Source organism: Sarcophilus harrisii, chromosome 3 (assembly GCF_902635505.1).
Source record: "Sarcophilus harrisii chromosome 3, mSarHar1.11, whole genome shotgun sequence".
Lineage (NCBI taxonomy): Eukaryota > Metazoa > Chordata > Mammalia > Dasyuromorphia > Dasyuridae > Sarcophilus > Sarcophilus harrisii.
This window is the reverse complement of record NC_045428.1, coordinates 578,826,436-578,845,818: the sequence shown is the minus strand read 5'-3', so window position 1 is coordinate 578,845,818 and position 19,383 is coordinate 578,826,436. Positions and strand designations below refer to the sequence as shown.

At 39.4% G+C, this 19,383-nt stretch overlaps 1 protein-coding gene across 4 annotated transcripts in view; it reads right to left on the bottom strand.

Moving 5' to 3' along the window:
- Positions 1-19,383, bottom strand: part of NPHP4 (nephrocystin 4) — a 147,234-nt gene that overhangs the window by 20,294 nt on the left and 107,557 nt on the right. For all 4 annotated transcript variants that reach the window (XM_031963761.1, XM_031963762.1, XM_031963763.1 and 1 more), the window contains 4 exons: positions 14,219-14,347; positions 2,710-2,921; positions 888-1,114; positions 460-646 (listed from right to left, as the gene is read on the bottom strand). In XM_031963761.1, the coding sequence (XP_031819621.1) occupies positions 460-646; positions 888-1,114; positions 2,710-2,921; positions 14,219-14,347 (755 nt within the window). The remainder of the gene's footprint in view (positions 1-459; positions 647-887; positions 1,115-2,709; positions 2,922-14,218; positions 14,348-19,383) is intronic.

The following is a 19,383-nucleotide window of genomic DNA, read 5'->3' as shown; positions in this document are numbered from 1 at the left end:
ATGGGCCCTGGGAGATACTATTGCAACAAAATCCAAAAGAGGGATCTTGCCAGAATATCTTGACCTTGAAAGGGCCTTTGAGGTCATGTTGTCCAATGCCTTGACTTGACAGAAGAAGAAGGGGCACGGGGGCCATGGCCAGCCTCAGTCACAAGTCATTTGATGACAAATTTGTGCTCTCTCCATGATACCAGTCTTTCTAACGTGAAGACAAATTTCTCAGAAACAATTTGATTAGTTTTTAACACAAATGAGAGCAGAAAACTACCTAGAAAGAAACAAAGTCAACCATCAATTTAAATCTCTAGAATATCTATAGCTTATCTCTAGAAACACATAAAATGAAAGGAAGAAAAAAAAAAAAACTGAATTCCACAAAATCACTTAGTCAAATGGATTTTTCTCTGTTCTCCTTTAACACTGATTGTATCTGAGCCAAAAATAGAGAAGATTTCCTACCTGCATCATGACAGTGGGATCTATGCAGAAAGTCTGATATTTAAAAGGGACATGAACCATCTCTTTGGGGCGCAGGTAGAGTTGTGGGATGCGGTTTTCATGGAGATGGAACATGTCTTCCTCCAGTGGCGTATGCACTTTGGTAGTATCTTTGAAGTGTCTCCATTCCCTACTATCCAGAATGACACTAGAAGAGAAGTCAATACCATTATTACTGTGGATCCACATATGAAGGGCCTATTCTATCTGGTGAGTCCACATTGGGGGAAAGCATTCTACTCCCTGCCTAAAAGATTCCTGGCTTTGGGGGGTACATATCAGTGACAGCCCCTTCTGAGGACTGAATCAGCTGAGTAAAGCAATGCTATTCTCCCTAAGAAGATGCTACTGAGGGATATTTCTGAAAACCTGGCCACAGCGAGCCTTACCTGAGTTCTGGGTTATCAATTTCAATGGACACTGTATGCTGCAGGTTGTGGGGGTTCTTGAGGGCAAACTCAAAGAACTCAGCAGTGCCCAAAGTGGCGTAGATAGTATGGTGGGTGGTGATGACCAGGTTGAGCATGTTGGTGATACTCTCTACTTTGGTCCGCTCGCGATATGCATCAATAATCTGGAGATCCCGGGAGTGCTGAGTTTGGACATTATGCTGAATCTTTAGAAAGGAAAATATTGAATTAAGGAAATGAATCCCCCTGACCACCCACAGCTATCCCCAACCCCAGCAGTTAGTTACGATCCCAGATTTCCTCTTTTCCTATGTGGTCAATATTCCAGAGTAACAGGTCAAGCTTCCTCTGATTTCCTCAAGAGATTGAGTCAGTTGAAACCACTAGGATGCGCTGGCAAGATTCTCTGAGGTCAGCATTGTGCTAAATACCGTCTCCCCAAAGGTGCTGTTCCCATTCTCTCAGAAGCATAACGATTATCCCAGAGAACAACTCTATTAGCAAGCAGGGGGAAAAGGTAATCTAAGGCAAAAATGCTCCAAACTACAAAAGGCAGAATATTGTGTGACAGATGGAGAGTGTTCTCTAGGCTAGGGGAGCCTGAGCAGCTCTCTTACCCTCTCAGGGTACTACATAACTCTCTAAGACTTGTCAAGAAAGTCTGATCAGCACTCCTACCCCTATTGGAGTCAGAAAAACCTGCATTCATGCCCCGCCTCTGCCACTTCCTGGGCAAGTCATATTGGACTGCTGTCTGCCTCAGATTCATCATCTGTGAAAGTAGGGGTTCGAACTAGAGGGTTCCCTTATGCTCTGAATGTAGGATCCTAGACTCCTAAGCTGGAGACTATTGCAGCTTTTTGGTTAAAAACTTGATAAAAGTGAGAACAAATTTTCTTTCAATGTACCTCTTAAGGTCATCTAATATTTCTTTTCCAAAAGAAAATGGCTGCTAGCTAATGGGCCTTGCCCTCTCCCCAACCTGGATGAACAACATTTCTGTGAGTTGGCTGTCCATGCTGGCCCACTGGGTGGCCTCAGAATGACTCACAATTTTAATTCTTTGGAAAATATAACATTCCATGGCTCACGGCCATACACAACATTAAAAAGAAGATAAATGTTTAAAATATGGTGTTTTTTTTTAATTGATTCTCTCTTCCCTCCCCACCTACCCAAAGCTCTAGAAGGGATTTAAAAAAAACCATAAATATGGCAAAGAAACTGACTAATTTTTTTCACCCTAAAATCCCCTATACATCAATAATTATAGGAATGATTAAAATAGGGGAGGGAAGTCATATAAGATCAGTTCATATCTCAATATATGAGTTTTAGAAGCAGGATACTAAATAACTGTTCAGAGATGAACAAACCAGAAAAAAATAGGCTACAGGTAAAGGAGGAGAAGTTTGAATGTAAGGAAAGAACATCCTGACTAAAAAAAAAAAAAATTGGCAGCTACAATAAAGGAAGCTGCAGAGTTCTTTAGGATCTGTAAGATCTTTCTGACATTCATCTTCCTGAATCAATGCCAGACAGATGGGATCGTCTCCTTTAAGATCCCTCCTAGGTCTACTCTTCTGCCTGTATATGGAAAGAACCCATCTCAGATAGTCGTGCAACCCACTCCAACAGGAAAATTTGTTTTCACAACTGCAAATTATGACATCAGGGACCCTAAGTTAAGCTGCCTCATCCTCTGCCACTAAGGACCGGCACAGACTGGATGAGATCAAGCAGTATCATGAGCCACAAATGCAGCCGCAGATGGCTTGGAGGCTAAAAGTGGGTCTCTCACCAGCAGGTTTTTGGTCCCAAGGCTGAGATTGGTTTTAGACTCCTGCTGCCGTACCACCATCATCCTCTCAAGCTTCCGCTTCCGTGTGGCATCTGCCTCTTGGTTGGTGACCTGATGGATCTTGCTCCCCTCCTGCTTGTTAGTGAAGAGCATCGCGGCTAGTTCGCTGTCCACATCGGTTAGTTTCCGTGCTTGGGCCACATTTCTAAAAGCTGCAAAGTTGGCAAATGAAAGTCAGAAACTAGATTGGAAGGGATAATTCTTTAAGTATGTGCAAATGCCAAACCTGTTAATATAAGTTTATCCTGCTAGGCAAGGAAGCTGTGAGGGTATCATTTCAAAGGCTATGACTATATCTCCCTTTCCTCTTACGAGTCAAAATTATTAAGCTCCAGGATGTTGAGTCACATAATGATTCTATTATATAGGTGGCTAGCACCTCTACAGGATCCCTCTTTATGGCACCCTCCCCACCAGCATCACTCAAATAAAGGACTCTGGTCTGTGTTCTTAAGTATTAAGTAATACTAACATGCCCTGCTATGCAGAAATTTCTATTAGGTAAGGGAAGTCATACAATACTTGGAAAGGAGATCACTCCACATCTCAAAATTGTATACAAGAAGGTTTTACAAGAAGGATATGAATAACTATTCTCCTTGTTCAGAGATGAATGAAAAAGAGAAAGCAGGCTACAAATAAAGCAGAAGTTTTTGTTGAATGTAAGGAAGGACCATCAGAGTAACAAAAAATCAACAAGTACAGAAAGAAAAGTTATGGGGTCTGTTATTTTATAAGGACAGTCATTTAGAGACAATAACAATGACAATACATGGAAGTAGCTTGACTCCTCAGCCCTCATGGATGCAAACCTGCTCTATCAACAGTGTTATGATCATCAAACTCTGATGCTTCTCAACAAATCTAGGATCTTACTGATGTGGGTTCCTTCCTGGGTGCAAATGGCAACCCCTCAATGTCTTACCACATTATAAGATCTGCTTACAGCCTCTCAAAAATCTCACATTCTCTACAAGAGAAATTCCCCACTCACTATTCCTTCCTTCAGATCTCATCATCCTGTATGTATACCAGTCAAGCTCACAGGATTCCTGTCAGTGATTCTTTATATTCACTACATGATCAGTCCACATTTGCTCATTTTTCCTATTCATACATCTCTCTGGTCCTTTATGCCATTTCTTTCATATGTTTTTTTTTCCTGTATGTTGTACTACAGTCCAAGCCTGTCTATCATGCTTTTCATTGGTCTTTGGGTGAACTACTACTTTATTTTTTTTTTTTGAAAATACATACTCCAGGGCTAACAGCCATAGAGCAATATCAAAAGGTGATGGATCTTTGAAACTGATTTCTGCTCCCCTTTCCTTGGAACAGTGCTGCTTCTGCTGCCACTACCTTTAGCCCCATCCTTGGCCAATCCACTTTGGAGAAACCCCAAGATCAACTGCAAGGTAAAGCCAGATGAGTTCTAGGATAACAAGGTCTTCCAGAAGAAAGGCAGTAACTGAGGGGCTGAGTTCTCTGATGAAGAACACAATCAATTCTGCATGGCCTACAAGAGCACAATTAGAGGATGTAGGTCAGCCTGGTTCCCAACATCAGCTCCACCAACAAGAAGCATCTCGTCAAAGACTATGAGGAGAAAGGGGGTAAATGTTTAACATCCAATACAACAAATGAGAGGGAGATCGGCTCTCCTAAGATGGAGGGGGACCCTTTTAAAACCTTACTGGAAGAATTTGTAGTGATGACCGGAAACACAGAATAAACAATGCCCAAGACACTTAGCAAGGAGCATTTGGTGTCAATAAGAATAACCTACATGGCCAATTCATCTGCTGTTGTTTTCTGAACTTTTTTGTTTTATTAGGAGATCCTTCCCTGGTAACCCAGAGTTTACCTACATACTGGCTAAAAAGGCTTTTGGTGAGGTGCCAATCAATAAACATTGATTAAGTGCCTACTCTATACCAGGCTTGCAGCTAGGTGGTGCAATGAATAAAACACCAGGTTTAAAATCAGGAAAATCTGAATTCAAATCCAGCATTAAGATATTTACTATTGTATGACCCTGGACAAGTCATCTAACCCCTATGTGCTTCGGTTGCTTACCTGTAAAATGGAGACATGCTAGAGAAGGAAATGACAAACTACTCCAGTATCTTTGGCAGGAAAGCCCCACAGATAAAAGTCCATAGGGTCACCCAGAGTTAGACAAAACTGAGCTGACCCAGCACAGTGTTAAGTGCTAGGAATTATTGCTGCTTGTCCTTTGTTGTAGATGAGGGCCTTGGCATCAGGGAGGAGATGCCAGGACACTGAGGGCAAGATCAGCAGCCTCCCCACCCCTCCAGAGCCACAGGGGTCCAGGGGCCAGATTTAGATCAGGACACCTGAGGATGCCCTGCAAGTGCCAAGGAGACAAAGATAGGCAAAAGATCATCCCTGCCCTCAGAGAGCTTGCAGCCTTAAGAGGGATCCAGAGCACAGAACCTGATACAATGCAAGATGAATCACAGACAGTGCCGTGATCCCACAGTTGCTGAGGGACCACCCCACATTCTGGACATCATGCAGAGCAGGGCACGGAGGCTTCAGAAAATCCAGAAATTTTGGCTTCAGGGGCAGGAGGGGACTCTTTGTTTTTATCTATTTCTAGCCTTTGCAGCTCCTAAGAATGTTTATAGCTTGAAAATCAGCCCCTCCCAGTGTTATCCATTGAAGCTTTGGAAAACTCCATTCCTTGGTTTGTGTTTGCCCTAATCTTCCTGCCCATGGTCACTGCTGTAGAAATGCACTAATGGCTTCATTTCTTATGAACGTAAGTAATTTCCAGACACTTATGTAAGAGGACGAAAGCCTATCTAGAATTTTTAAAATATGAACTACTTCTACAAGGACTGTTTTGTATTCCAGGGAAAATGCAGAAGTGGAGTTAATTGCAACTCAAGTGTTCTACATAGCTCTTTTCCCCCTATACCATATTCCCATCTTATTTTTCAGAGTTTTGCTTTCAGCTAACACTTCTCACATGCTCCTCTTATATATTCCTTTTTAAGAGTAATCTCTAAGTATTATGTGAATTGGAAACAAGACTGGCATTTCAGGGTTAGAGAGCACAAACTGAAAAATGCCTTTTATACAATGTGTCTTGGAGACAGTCTTCTTACTCTCCAGCTGCTGCAGATCTAGCTGGGGATTTCTCTCATTCTCCAAAAATCCCCTTGTGTTCCTGTTCCCTGTAGCTCTCATCTACACAATCATAACACAAAGAAATAGCACTCAACTGATAAAACACAAGTCCTGCTTTTAACAAGCAAAAGAATCCAACACATCTTCATATGCTTGAAAGAGGGGGAAAATTAAAATATACAAATCTTAGTTTAACCCTTGCAATGCAGATCTGTCCATGTGTGAGGGATATGGAGTTTGACCAGTGATTGATAAGTAGAAAATCTGAACCATAATTGCGTGCCACTAATCAGTGACTACAATTTCAAAAAGTCTTATGAAATCTGCCCTATGTGATGGCATATTAAAGTTAAATAAAATTACATTTTATGGGAGAAAAAGGTGTTTGTGAGTGTTTGTAAAGAAGAAGTACCATGCAATTTCCCTAAAAACATCCAACCTATATTGTCCTATTTAATTTTTGCACACATATTTTCTACTTGTAGCATCTGGCAAGATATAATGTATGTATATAATTTTTCAATATAAGTTTTCCAGTGTATACATATATACTGATGTATGTGTGGGTACATATACATACATATATGAGTGTGTGTGTATACATTGGTGAACTATCTCTACCGTCTGCACAATAGACATTTTCCTTCCATATGGCTTTTCCTATGTGGATTGTTGTATCAAACTCTGAAGTGATTATAGATCTCACTTAGGAATTGTTCTAAGAATGGATGCAATCAGCACAATGCCATCTGCAAACAGAAGCATCTAAGGGATGCTACTATCTAAAAGGAATTTTTCTATTTGAGTTTAGCTGGAAATCCTCCATGACAGCATCTAATACCTTTGGCAAATATATGGGATAAACAGTCTGAAGGTCAATCGATATAAAGAATCTGAAGGTCAATGAATAAAACTTCTTGTTGTTGCTATTCATCCTTTGTTTTTGAAGAGGATCACTGACATCATGGGTGATGTTTTACTTCCTGAGAGGACTGGATTTAAGTAAGGTGAAACTGCACAAAGTCAATATTTCACTCTTTTCCAGAGTCACAAAAGTCCAGGAGCAAGAGAAAAGTCAAGACCACTGGCGATAGCATAGGATGCAGTGGATAATCTTGGCAAATCCAATACTTGACTATTCTCCAAGCACCTGCTTCAGCCGCCTTTATGGCCACTGGAATGAAGTGTTCTCATCTGCCCATTCTGCTGAAAGAAGTCTTCCCTTTTTTAGAATAGACATCCCCCTAACTCCCTGACAGGTGGTTACTCTCAACCTGGCTCAGCCTGTCTGCCAAGATGGTTTTATCAGGATATGGCTATGCAGGCTGTAGCTTCTTGAAGCCACACATGAGAGTTATACAGATAGACAGTTCCTCCCTCAACTTCCTTTAATGGAGATGTGATCCCATTACTGTGGGTATTGTCTCCAATGCTTCAAGTCAGAACCCATATTTATGTCTGTCTTACAAAATTACTTTCTGGTAAGGACCCTGACTAGGTGAAGGGGTAGGTCAATTCTCCGAGAGCCTCCACAGCTGTGAATCCTAACATCTGAAGGAGTTGCAAAGCAGCTTTACTGACACAGGTGTTCCTTGTGGATTGGGAATGAAATAAATTGGAGGCAGAGGGAAGAGGAGAGAGGTCAGAGAATGCAAACTCTCAGCGGAGAGGTCAGAGAATGCAACTGCCTCTCAGTCTCCTTGTATCATCATCATCCTCTCACATGAAGAGATCCAATATACAGGTCTGAGTTAGACCCTGGCAGCCACTGGCAGGTGGCTTCCATATCACAACAATTTTCCATATTCTCATAACTATTTGGTTATATCTTTCAAGGAATCTAATGACTTTGTATACATGGAACAACTCTTGGGGTTAGGTAACCCTTAAGGAATTGTTTTGCTCTATTCAATCAAATTTTTCTTATTTGTACCCAAAAAGCATTATGGGATCTTGTATTTTTCATTTGAAGAAGTACCCACAATCTGGCTCAGCTCCTAACTACTCTCCCTACTACTTGGCCAGCAACCCACCCCTTAACCCAATCCTCACTTCCCCTATTTCTTTCATCTCCCTTTTATGTGCTGTCTTCTTCCATTTGCACATAAAGTCCTTGAACTGTCCAATGACTGACTGGTATTTGCATCTCTAGCACTTAGCAGGCTGGCAAATAATAACTTGTTTAAAAATGCTTTCTCTCTCTCTCCTCCTTTTTTATTGATATTTCTCTCTCTTTCTCCCTCTCCTATTGCTCCTCACCCCTCCGTCTTTCAGTCCTCCAAGATTTGATTTAACTGAAGAATATTATTAATGAAAGCCTGTCTCTACCCAAATATACCCTCAATATGTATGCATTAGGACATATAAATGCAACTATTATAGGTCAAGAGTTGTTGATATTTTCTTACCTTTTCCACCCATAAAAATAAGGCCAATTTAAACCTTCTCTCTCATATACCTTAAGAACGGATCCCTCAACATCCTCAAGACTGTCACCTCCAATATAAACAATTTCTCATTTTAGTCCATCTGCTCTTGCCATTTTTGTCTTCCTGGGTGTCTACGCTAATTCCTTGTGCTTCAAGTACAGCTTGGACCTAGATGTTAGAGACCAGGTGTGTATTCCATAAGAAGACAGTTTGCTATAGACATCTTGGTCTAGTTTTAAAATTTTTTCATCTGTCTATGACCCTCTTCCAGTTTCACCCTTAAATGATTGCAGAAAATTATTATTTCTTTGGTCCTCTTGTGAAGGTTTCAATAAATTTGTGGTTTTTCCTTTCCTGCTTTTCATTCTTTTGAGACAATACTACCCATAACGTGGGTTACTGTTCCCCTTGGAAAAATTGTTAAATGACTTTATATTCTAACCAGCATCTTCCTTGGCTGCCACAAAATTCTGCCCAGCAAGCCTATTAAGTGTTTTCTGGCAGGTGTGGTCTTTTGGTCTTTTCATCATGGTAACTAATTTATGAGTTAAGCTTCTTAGAAAACAGTGACTATGTTGATGTTTGTTCTTTTATCTACTTCTCATTTTTTAGTATTAAGTGCTTATTTTAAATAGGTCAGATTGGCATTTGCTCAATTACATATATCTTCTCCCTTTTATTTTCTGTCCAATTTGACATTGACTTTAATCTTTGCTCTAATAACTCAATGTACAAAGCTGATCTGGAAATAGGCTGTACATAAGTAAACAATGGTTTCCTGTCAATATATATGAAAATAAACTTACTTTTCATGACACTATTTAATGTCTGCCAAGTGTAGCATTTCTTAAGTGTCTTTTAAATAAAATATTTGAGATATGAAGTTAGGAGGCATAAACTGACAGCCTCTTAAGTTTCTTACACCTAAACAATGTTTTCCAACACATTTTTATTGTTACTTTACCCACCTACCTTTTGTATCCAAGTAAGTGGTAATAAAGTATATGCTGATATAATTTTGAAAGTTTTACAAAGTTCTTGGAATTGTTCCTCTGTAATCCCATTAGTTTCCATTATCTTTATGGTGGAGTTTTTTTCCCCCCAAATACTTATCTAAAACATGAAATTACCAACTATCTCATGAAATTATGTCTCTTTGTTGCCTTTTGACACAGGACAAAAAGTAACTCATTTATGTGCTTCTCCAAGGAGAAATTTAAAAGCTATCCCTTCCACTTAGCTACAACCTCATTTTGTCTTCTCCTTTTCTTTATAGCAATGATATAAATATTGATATGATTCAGTTCTCATAGTAAGATGCCACTGCACGTATTGCTAAATGAACCTTGGAGTCTTTCCAATACGGCAGAACCTAACTAAGTTTATTCTCTGATATCAAAGCTTCAAGAACTTTGGGTCACCTCTACAAGAACAGAGTATTATGAAGGTACAATAATTTATAATGCATATTAAGAGAGAATATTGTTCTGTACTTACTCCTCTCTTAAAATGCTGGAAGCTCAAGCGATCAGTGAAATTGGTGGCTAATAAGGTTAATCTGTGAAACCTAACACCTGACACACAAAAAGTGTATTTCTAGAAAACAATTTAAATACAGAATAAAATAAATCATCTGTGGCCTACCCTCAAATTACCCTGTAGGCTACTCGCTGGGTGTTCTACACTATGAGTCAGCAATCTCAACATTGCATTCCAGTGTCTCATCCGTCATCAGCCTGTTTCCCACTTTCTCTCACCCAAATGTGCGGCTTCTTCTCACTAGGAAGCAGAACTAAACTTCTTCTCCCCACTCTCACCCACCCCTTCCTCTGGAACAAGTAAACAACTGCTATTTTCAGGCGACCCACCACTCTATTTTAAAGCTATTTAATTGCTTTCCAGATGCAGCAAATTGGCTCAGATGTCTTAAACTACTGCTAAAAATGATAATTTTAAATGTTGATGGGGTCTGAATAGACAAGTGGGATAAAAGTTATTGAGAAAGGGGCCTCTAGAGGAAGGAAGGTCATTCTAAGGAATGGATTTTTCCAAAACAAATGTTCTTGCATGAAATCAACCAAGTGGGGGCGGGCTGTGGTGTCTCCTCTCACTCAGTTTGTTCCTGAGAGATACAAAGAAGTTCAGGACTTCCACATATATGTTTTCATTTTGAAATTGCTCCACTTGTGTCACTTCTGGTTTCCATTAAGAGACTGAAGGGAACTTCTAGCACTGCTCTGAAAGACTGGCTCGCTGGGATCTATCTAAGATAGGAAGCATCAGAATTCTTTTCAGAACAGACTAACCAAGTTTATGCCTTTGGCCAAGAGAAGGAATGGCAGGATTTCCAGATGTCATACACTTCCTTCTCTGGTTCAGATCAAGTGTAGCAACTGTGTTCCTATTCAGAGACAGCCTGTCTTCACTTCACTAAAAGGGTTCTAGAAATATGCTAATATCCCTCCATTTTAGTTGTCCATCACCAAATGGATGGCACCCTTAGATACGAGTGATAAACACGCCTGCTCTGGGAACCATTGAGGTTGATTCTGCAGGAGCATTAACATGGTCTCAACCTGTGTTCTGGGAGGACTGGCATTTTCTCTCTGGGAACATGGGGAGAACTCCTACTACATTATTTAAAGCCAGTTTGCAGGACATTTCCAGTGGCCTATCACCTGTTTCTTTCATCTGAGGGTCAACTAAATAGATTCATGCAGAGGTGGGCCAGAAAATGATGAGCTAAGCCAAGACAATGGTGAAAGCTCATCTTCTAAGTTATAGGGGAACAAGGATCTATGTCAACAAGGAAAAGAGAAAGATGGCTCTTTCTGAAGTATGAAATATAAACTCAGAAAACTTTTCTTAATTATTATGAATACATAAAGAGTCCTGGACTGGAAATGTGGAGATCTGGGTTCTAATTCTAAGTCTGCCACTATGTGGGCCAAAACAGATCAGGTACCATGCCTAGGAATCAGTTTCCTCAATATTAAAATAAAGATATTTTACTTTAGAGGATATTTTCCAGCTCATAAATCCTATTTCTTCTATGTGGTAAATGCTTAATAAGTAGTTGGTGAATTAAACTGCAGTTAATGTATTTTATAAGTTTGATAATACTATTAATAACTTACCATATAATGCTTTAGGGCTATCAAAGCACTTTATGTAAATTGCCTCATTTGAGCCTGCTGCTATTTATTGACTCTGTGAGAAAGGTACTCCAGGTATTATAATCTCTATTTAACAGATGGGGAAACTGAAGCTCAAGTAGTTAAGAGACATGTCCAAGGTTACATAGTAAGTACTGTGACAGGATTTAAACCCAGATGTTCTTGCTTCCAAACCCAGCACTTTATTCACTACACAATGCTAATAAAAAGTCAACAAATTAAGATTGCAGATCATCTATAAAAATTATCACATCATTAGTTACCTTATATTAGATACAGTGGCAATCTTATTGTATAAAGTATTTGAGATAGTAGGGAGGTAAGGGGAAATTTTGGTTGAACAGATGCATCTGCTTAAACAAGTATATATAACACATACTCTTCAGGCACATGAAAAGACCTTTTGATCCAATGATGGGAGGAAGAAAGGAAGAAAGGATGGAAGAAAGGAAGGAAGGATAGAAAGATAGATGGAAGAAAGGACAGAAGGATAGAAAGATGGATGGAAGGAAGGAAGGATGGAAAGATGCAAAGATGGATAGAAGGATGGAAGGAAGGAAGGAAGGATGGATTTATTAAGCACTTACTATGTGCTAGCCATTATGCTAAGTTCTTTACAAATATCTTATTTGATCTTTACAATAACCCTGCTATTAATTATCTCCCTTTTACAAATGAAAAAAATGAGGTAGACAGAGGTTAAATGATTTCCCAAGGGTCACACAGCTAAGTAAAGATCTAAGGCTAGATTAAAACTCAGGTCTTATTGAGTCCAGTCCTATTCTGAATAGTGGAATGAGAGGCTAAGGATAGTTTTGTTTCCTGTTTGTCCTTTGCTTTCAAAGCAGGCCATGTCATGCAAATGAATTGGATTAAAAAGGAGGACTATGCAAGGTCACTTGCCTCACTTTACCCCCTAGAGACATCGGAGTCCAGTGGCCAAATATAAATCAGGACAGCTCAAGATGGCCCTTGGGGATAGGAATTCTCTCAGTTGATAAAACCCCACCCCAATGGAGTTCAGTGAATCCTTGGCATCTTAGAATCTCAGAGGGTTGCCTAGGCATTAAGGATCACACAGTCAGTTTGGGTCAGAGGCAGGCCTGGAGGGTAGATCTCCCTGGCTCAAAAACCAACTCTGTATCTAAACAGTATCTAAACCCCTGCCTGACAGGAGTTATGTCTGTTTCCTTTAGCCTGTACGGAAACATATTCGTGATTTGGGTTTCATAAACATTCCTATTTATAAAGAGAGTTGGTGACTATACAGTGGGAGGAGGTTATCAGATGTTATCTTTATGGGGGAAATGAAAGTAGAAAAAGGAGAACATTCCCTCAAGGTGTGATCAGGCCCCTTGTGTCAAGGAAGGGCTTCTCAAACAAGGATTACATTATCTTAGTGATTATATTGAAGTAGAGGAGAAAGGGAAAAAAAAAAAAAGAGAGAGAGTCTGGAATCCTAATCTTACCTCTGTTAACTTATACATTGTATGATCTTGTATTCAATGAGATCTTCTTGGGCCTCAGTTTCCTCAATGTGTTATGGTGAAAAGGGCAATGGATTTGGGTTCAGAATGACTAGATTCCAATCCAAACTCTGCAACATACTTACTGCCTGAATAACTTTGGGCAAAAATCTTCATCTCTGGGCCTCAGTTTCCTCATCTGTAAAATGAGAATGTCTCAGAGGTACCTAGCATCTCTAGAACTATAACCTACAAAGTGTTAAGAAAATTAACTTACTAGGCCTTTCTTCTGTTTAATACACATGGAAACTACTTCAAGTTGTATCACATTTATTCTGGTTACTTATGGAGGAAAAGACCTTCAAAAAAGATTATCAGTTTTTTGTTTGTTTTTTCACTAAAAGGGAGATATTTCCCAAGCTAAAGGTATGAGATTTAGAGCTGGCAGCAACCTTTGAGATCAGTTAACACAGTTCTTTCATCTTACAGATGACTCTGAGGAATGAGCTGACTTCCCTAAGGTCTTCAATTTTCAAATATAAGGGTGCAATGTCCACATGTGTCTAAAATATGGTATTAATTCATTTCCCATCCCCAAATCACTCATTATGGATTTCTGTGGCTTCTATGGCAGCACTGGTTTTGACTTTTTATTTCCCCACAGTGGCCTTGCTTTAGGTTACCTCCCCAGTCCCCCATTCAGCTTTCTATTGTGTATCATCTCCCCCCAACATCCCTTACTCCCCCCATAAATTATAAGCTCCTTGAAAGTAGGAATTTTCTTTCTTTTTCATATTTATTTCCCTTGTGCTTATCACAGTGCCTGGTACATAGTGGTGCTTAATAAATGTTTACTATTATTGATGATTCACCTCTATTAAAAATAATCCAATGATTTCCTTGTTTCCTATATCCTCTCCCCCTCTCCACTGCAGATGAACGGCTCGCTAACCTACAACAAATGCCACTCACAGGATTCCAATTACTCTGTCAAAAGAATAGAGCTTGATTTCCACAGAACCAAGTACACAGACCATGGCATTTGATTAATGAGGAGAACAAACGTGACCGGAAAAATCAATAAGATTACTTAGGACACATGCTCCAAGGCTAAGCCTGGATGACATTCAGTTAGCACTGTTTTTCAAGGAAGGACAGTTCTAGTTCCTATCACCTCATTCCCCTGCTTGCCTCCCCAAGATATAGGTCTCCTGCGGCTTACCTCTACGACCCTCGTAGCTAAGAAGACTGCCTCCATGGAAGCCACTTGTCCCATCATTAGAAGAAATGATCCGCGATCGTGAAGGGGGCAATGAGTTGGATTCATTTGATTTCTTTTCAGACACACGACCTAAATTGAAATCACCCCCAATAGGGGTTAGAAGAATATATTAATAGCAAAAAAAAAAAAAAAAAAAAAAACCTTTTGTAATTTTAATAAAAGCTTAACGAGAGGCAAACACATAGTAGAATTCTAACTTCTAAATTATACACCATATTAAAGCCCTTATTCCCAAGCTCTGGTTTCAATTTGTTCTATTATACAGAAATGCTGACATGTAAAAGAACGCCATTTGCTCAATTCATTCATCTTTTGTTTTCTACATTCTTGGCTTCTATGAGGCAGGAGATGTACAAACAACCTGACACCAATGAGACTGACCCAGGGACTTTTATTCATCTGATCTCTGGACAAATCTCCAGTGGTCTTAAACTGGATAGAATTTCAGTCTCTTTAAAATTATAATAAAACTGTCACAAAATCACCCTTTTAAATTCTGTAACTCTGCTATGGGCTACATTAAAATATGAGCTTTCAAAAGCTTTTATATATAAATGTCTTTAACCACAAGCACATCCTAAGCCAAAAGACCCTACATTCAACTCACATTAGAATAGCTAGAATTCCTACATTACACAATAGTTTAGAGAGAGCAAGCCTAGTGTTTAAGAAGGATGAATAAACTCTCACAAACATTCAGAGTGTAACTGCTAATTTTGCAAGAGTAGCCGCAGCACTCTTCTAAATTCTCACAACCCACTAAAAGCTTCCCAAGAACTTGATAAAATGTTTTCAAGAGTCCCATAAAACAAACAAGCTTCTGCAAATAATTCTGTCTTCCTGTTAAATATTACACTTTTCTGTTTTTTATTGTGGTAGTGAAGACCTGGAAACAAAGTAGATGTTTATTGACAGTAATGGCTGAATAAAGGGTGGTATAAAAATGTAATGGAATAAAGATCATTGTCCTATAAGAAAAGGCAAATTGTGTGAAGACAGAGAAACTTGGGATGATTTGTCCAAATAGCAACAAGGGCTACAAAGAGATAGTACATACAAGTCTTGAGGGGAAAAAAGAAAGAGACAAACAGACAGAGAAGGGATGGAAGGAGGGAGAGAGGAAGGGAGGGAATGAAGAAGGAAGGAAAAAGGAAGGGAGGGAAAGATGAAGGGAGGGAGGGAAGAAGGGAGAGAAGAAAAGAAGAAAGAAAAGAAAAAAGAGGGAGAGAGGGAGAGAAGGAAGGAAGGAAAGAAAAGGAAGGGAGGGAAGGGAGGAAGGAAGGAAAGAAAAGAGGGAGGGTGGGAGGGAATGCGTACACAGCAGTCTGGCTTCTTCCTCCATGTTGCTCTTATCCACATCGTCACATAAATCATCTACACAGAATCCTCCCAATGTCCTGGAGACCACCTTTTGGTTCACTATTTTGTGGATTCCACCATGACAGTGGGCCTTTCACAGAAATGAGAAACTTGGGATCATGCAATTCCCCAAATGCAATCTGACCCATTCTATTTTTACTTTTCTCTTATAACCCTAGCCCTTTGTTTATCTACAGCATCAATGCAAGATGCTTTAACAAAAGCTGACCTGGATATAGAGAATTAACTCTAATTTATAAAAAATCAAGCCATTCTCCAATTGAAAAATGGTCAAAGGATATGAACAGACAATTCTCAGATGAAGAAATTGAAACTATTTCTAGTCATATGAAAAGATGCTCCAAGTCATTATTAATCAGAGAAATGCAAATTAAGACAACTCTAAGATACCACTACACACCTGTCAGATTGGCTAAGATGACAGGAAAAAATAATGATGATTGTTGAGGGATGGGAAAACTGGGACATTGATTCATTGTTGGTGGAGTTGTGAACGAATCCAACCATTTTGGAGAGTTAGTTTGGAACTTGGCCAAAAAGTTATCAAACTGTGCATACCCTTTGATCCAGCAGTGTTACTACTGGGATTATATCCCAAAGAGATTATAAAGAAGGGAAAGGGACCTGTATGTGCAGAATGTTTGTGGCAGCCCTTTTTGTAGTGGCTAGAAACTGGAAACTGAATGGATGTCCATCAGTTGGAGAATGGCTGAATAAATTGTGGTATATGAAAATTATGGAATATTACTGTTCTGTAAGAAATGACCAACAGGATGATTTCAGAAAGGCCTGAGAGACTTATACTGAACTGATGCTGGAGTGAAATGAGCAGGACCAGGAGATCATTATATACTTCAAACAATACTAGATGATGACCAGTTCTGATGGATCAGGCCATCCTCAGCAATGAGATCAACCAAATCATTTCTAATGGAGCAGTAATGAACTGAACTAGCTATACCCAGAAAAGAACTCTGGGAGATGACTAAAACCATTACATTGAATTCCCAATCCCTATATTTATGCACACCTGCATTTTGACTTCCTTCACAAGCTAATTGTACAATAATTCAGAGTCTGATTCTTTTGTACAGCAAAATAATGTTTTGGTCATGTATACTTATTGTGTATCTAAGTTATATTTTAATATATTTAACATCTACTGGTCATCCTGCCATTTAGGGGAGGGGGGGGGGGGGTAAGAGGTGAAAAATTGGAACAAGAGGTTTGGCAATTGTTAATGCTGTAAAGTTACCCATGTATATATCCTGTAAATAAAAGGCTATTAAATTTAAAAAAAAAAAAAGCTGACCTGGATGAGGACAGATTTGTGTTGCCCAGGGTATAGGGTAGCAAGTACTAGCTATTTCCCCATGAGGTGGGCTAGGATTTCAAAGTACAAGATGATGTACCATTGATACTAGGGCATGACAAGGAGGTGAAAGAAGGAATAGAAGTGAACGCATGGGTGGAGTGAGCAAGAAGTCTCCATTGTCCAAGAATCCAGACCGGTGGGCTTCCTGCTGAGCTTGGCAGAAATAAGTCCACAAAGCCAGAGAAAGTGGCTGGGACTATACCTCCCCATGAGCTACACAGTGCCATAACCAGAGATGAAGTATGAGGAAAGAGCTATAAGAAGAGCTGCCTGAATAAGTCTGCCAAGAAAAATTTTCTGTTTTCCTCAGTGTGTAGGCAGAAAGAACCTTGACAAGAAGTGGGGGAGGGTATTCATTTGAGAGATGGGTGCTGAGAATGTTTCCATTCTTTCCTGCTTCCAATTCTGTTCCAATTAAATGCTCTCACTGATTCTGGGCTTTTGTTTCCTAGGTTTCTGTTAGCATGGTAACAAAAGAGAAATGTAAACCTGAGTTTGACTTTAGGGATGGGTCCTTGAGACAAGATACATTTACTGTGAATACCCAAGTCCATGAGGGGCACTTGCCAACATAGGGAAGACACACAGACCAAGGGACTACCTGCTCATGTACTGTTTCATCCACTATATTTTTCTAGGGCAGAGAGAGATGCTAAACACCATTTTCTCATACTTGACAACAAATGTTGGCCCATAAACAGCAATTAATTTCATGTGGTCAAATGGCATATTATTTTCATGAATCCTGAAGTGAAAAAGGCCATAATCCACAAAATGAAATTTTTTGCTATTCTGGAGTACACGATATATAGCAATACCTTCTTTTTTTGGAAGCAAGCATGAATAAGTGACTTCTCCAGGATCACAGAGCCAGTAAGTGTCTGAGGCCAGATTTAAGCTCAGATTCCTGATTCCAGATTTGGTGTTCTATCCACTGTACCACCTAGATGTCCTTTTGGAGATTCCTTAATTTTAATTCTCTGAGAAAACACTACAATTTATTCTTCCTTTTAACTGCATGTTGAAATATACGGGAGAGCTGCTGGAATACATGGGAGCCACCTAACACAGTGGGGCTGGAGATCCAACCCAGATCTGTAGAATGGATCATGTGAGAGGATGATGTGAGGAGACTGAGAGGCAGTTGTTGTTTCTCTGACCTCTCTGACTGAGAGGCCTTTGTGTTGTCTGACCTCTCTCCTCCTCCCTCTGCCTCCAATTTATCTCATTCCCAGTCAGCAACACTTGTATCAGCACAGGCTACCTTGCAGCTCCTTCAGATGTTATACTGCACAGCTGTGGAGGTTCTCGAAGAACTGACCTGTCCCTTAACAACTGCAGCTTTCTCAAATTTCAGGTTTCATTTATGGGGAGAATATCAATATAAATGCACTTCTAGAAAAGTAAAAACTGGAGTTCTGACTCCTATAGGAATACAGTAATTCTTGGCTCTCAGAGAAAAACCCCATCTCACAAGAGAAATTCAATGGTTATGCTGATGTTCACAGATAGTTGGAGAATAGTATGATTTTGAGAACCTTCTCCCACTTTTCTAACAAATTCACAAATCTCAACCTGCAAATTGCATGAGACCAAGAGATGGTTTTGTCTTTCTATTTTTTAATGGATTACGTCCAAACATTTCATTCCTTCATAAGCAACATTCTGATGATCCTCTATGTGGTTTGGGTATGTTAACTAAATTGATCCTCACCAAGTCTGTAGACAGAATCCTACTTAAATAAGATGACAGTAACATGAATATAAGAATCCAGGCGCTCTAAAGTTTAGAGTCTGTGATTCCAGCAATGCACTTCATAGTATCAAGATATATTATCATCGAGAGAGCTATCTAGACCCAGAGAGAGAATGTGAGGACTAAGTGTAGTATTTTCACTTTTTTGTTGTTGTTTGCTTGCATTTTGTTTTCTTATTTTTTCCTTTTTGATCTGATTTTTCTTGTGCAGCATGATAATTATGTATAAAAGAATTGCACATATTTAACATATATTGGATTACTTGCCATCTGGGGAGGGGGTGGGGGAAAGGAGGGAGAAAAAAATTTGGAACACAAGGTTTTGCAAGGGTGAATGTTGAAAACTATGCATGTTTTGAAAATAAAAAGTTTCAAATAAAAAAAAAAAAGAAAAACTATGCCATCATCTATGGCACTAGTCTAATACCTGGGCTGTTTATTCATTTACATATTTTTAAAAGAAATTAAAACTAACCTAAAACTCCTAAAATTCTGACTCCACAGGTGCTTCATTTTCTCTAAAGTCTCCCTCCACACAAGATTCTTAAATTTGAACGATTGGGGATGCAGCCACTGAAAACATTTAAGAAATCT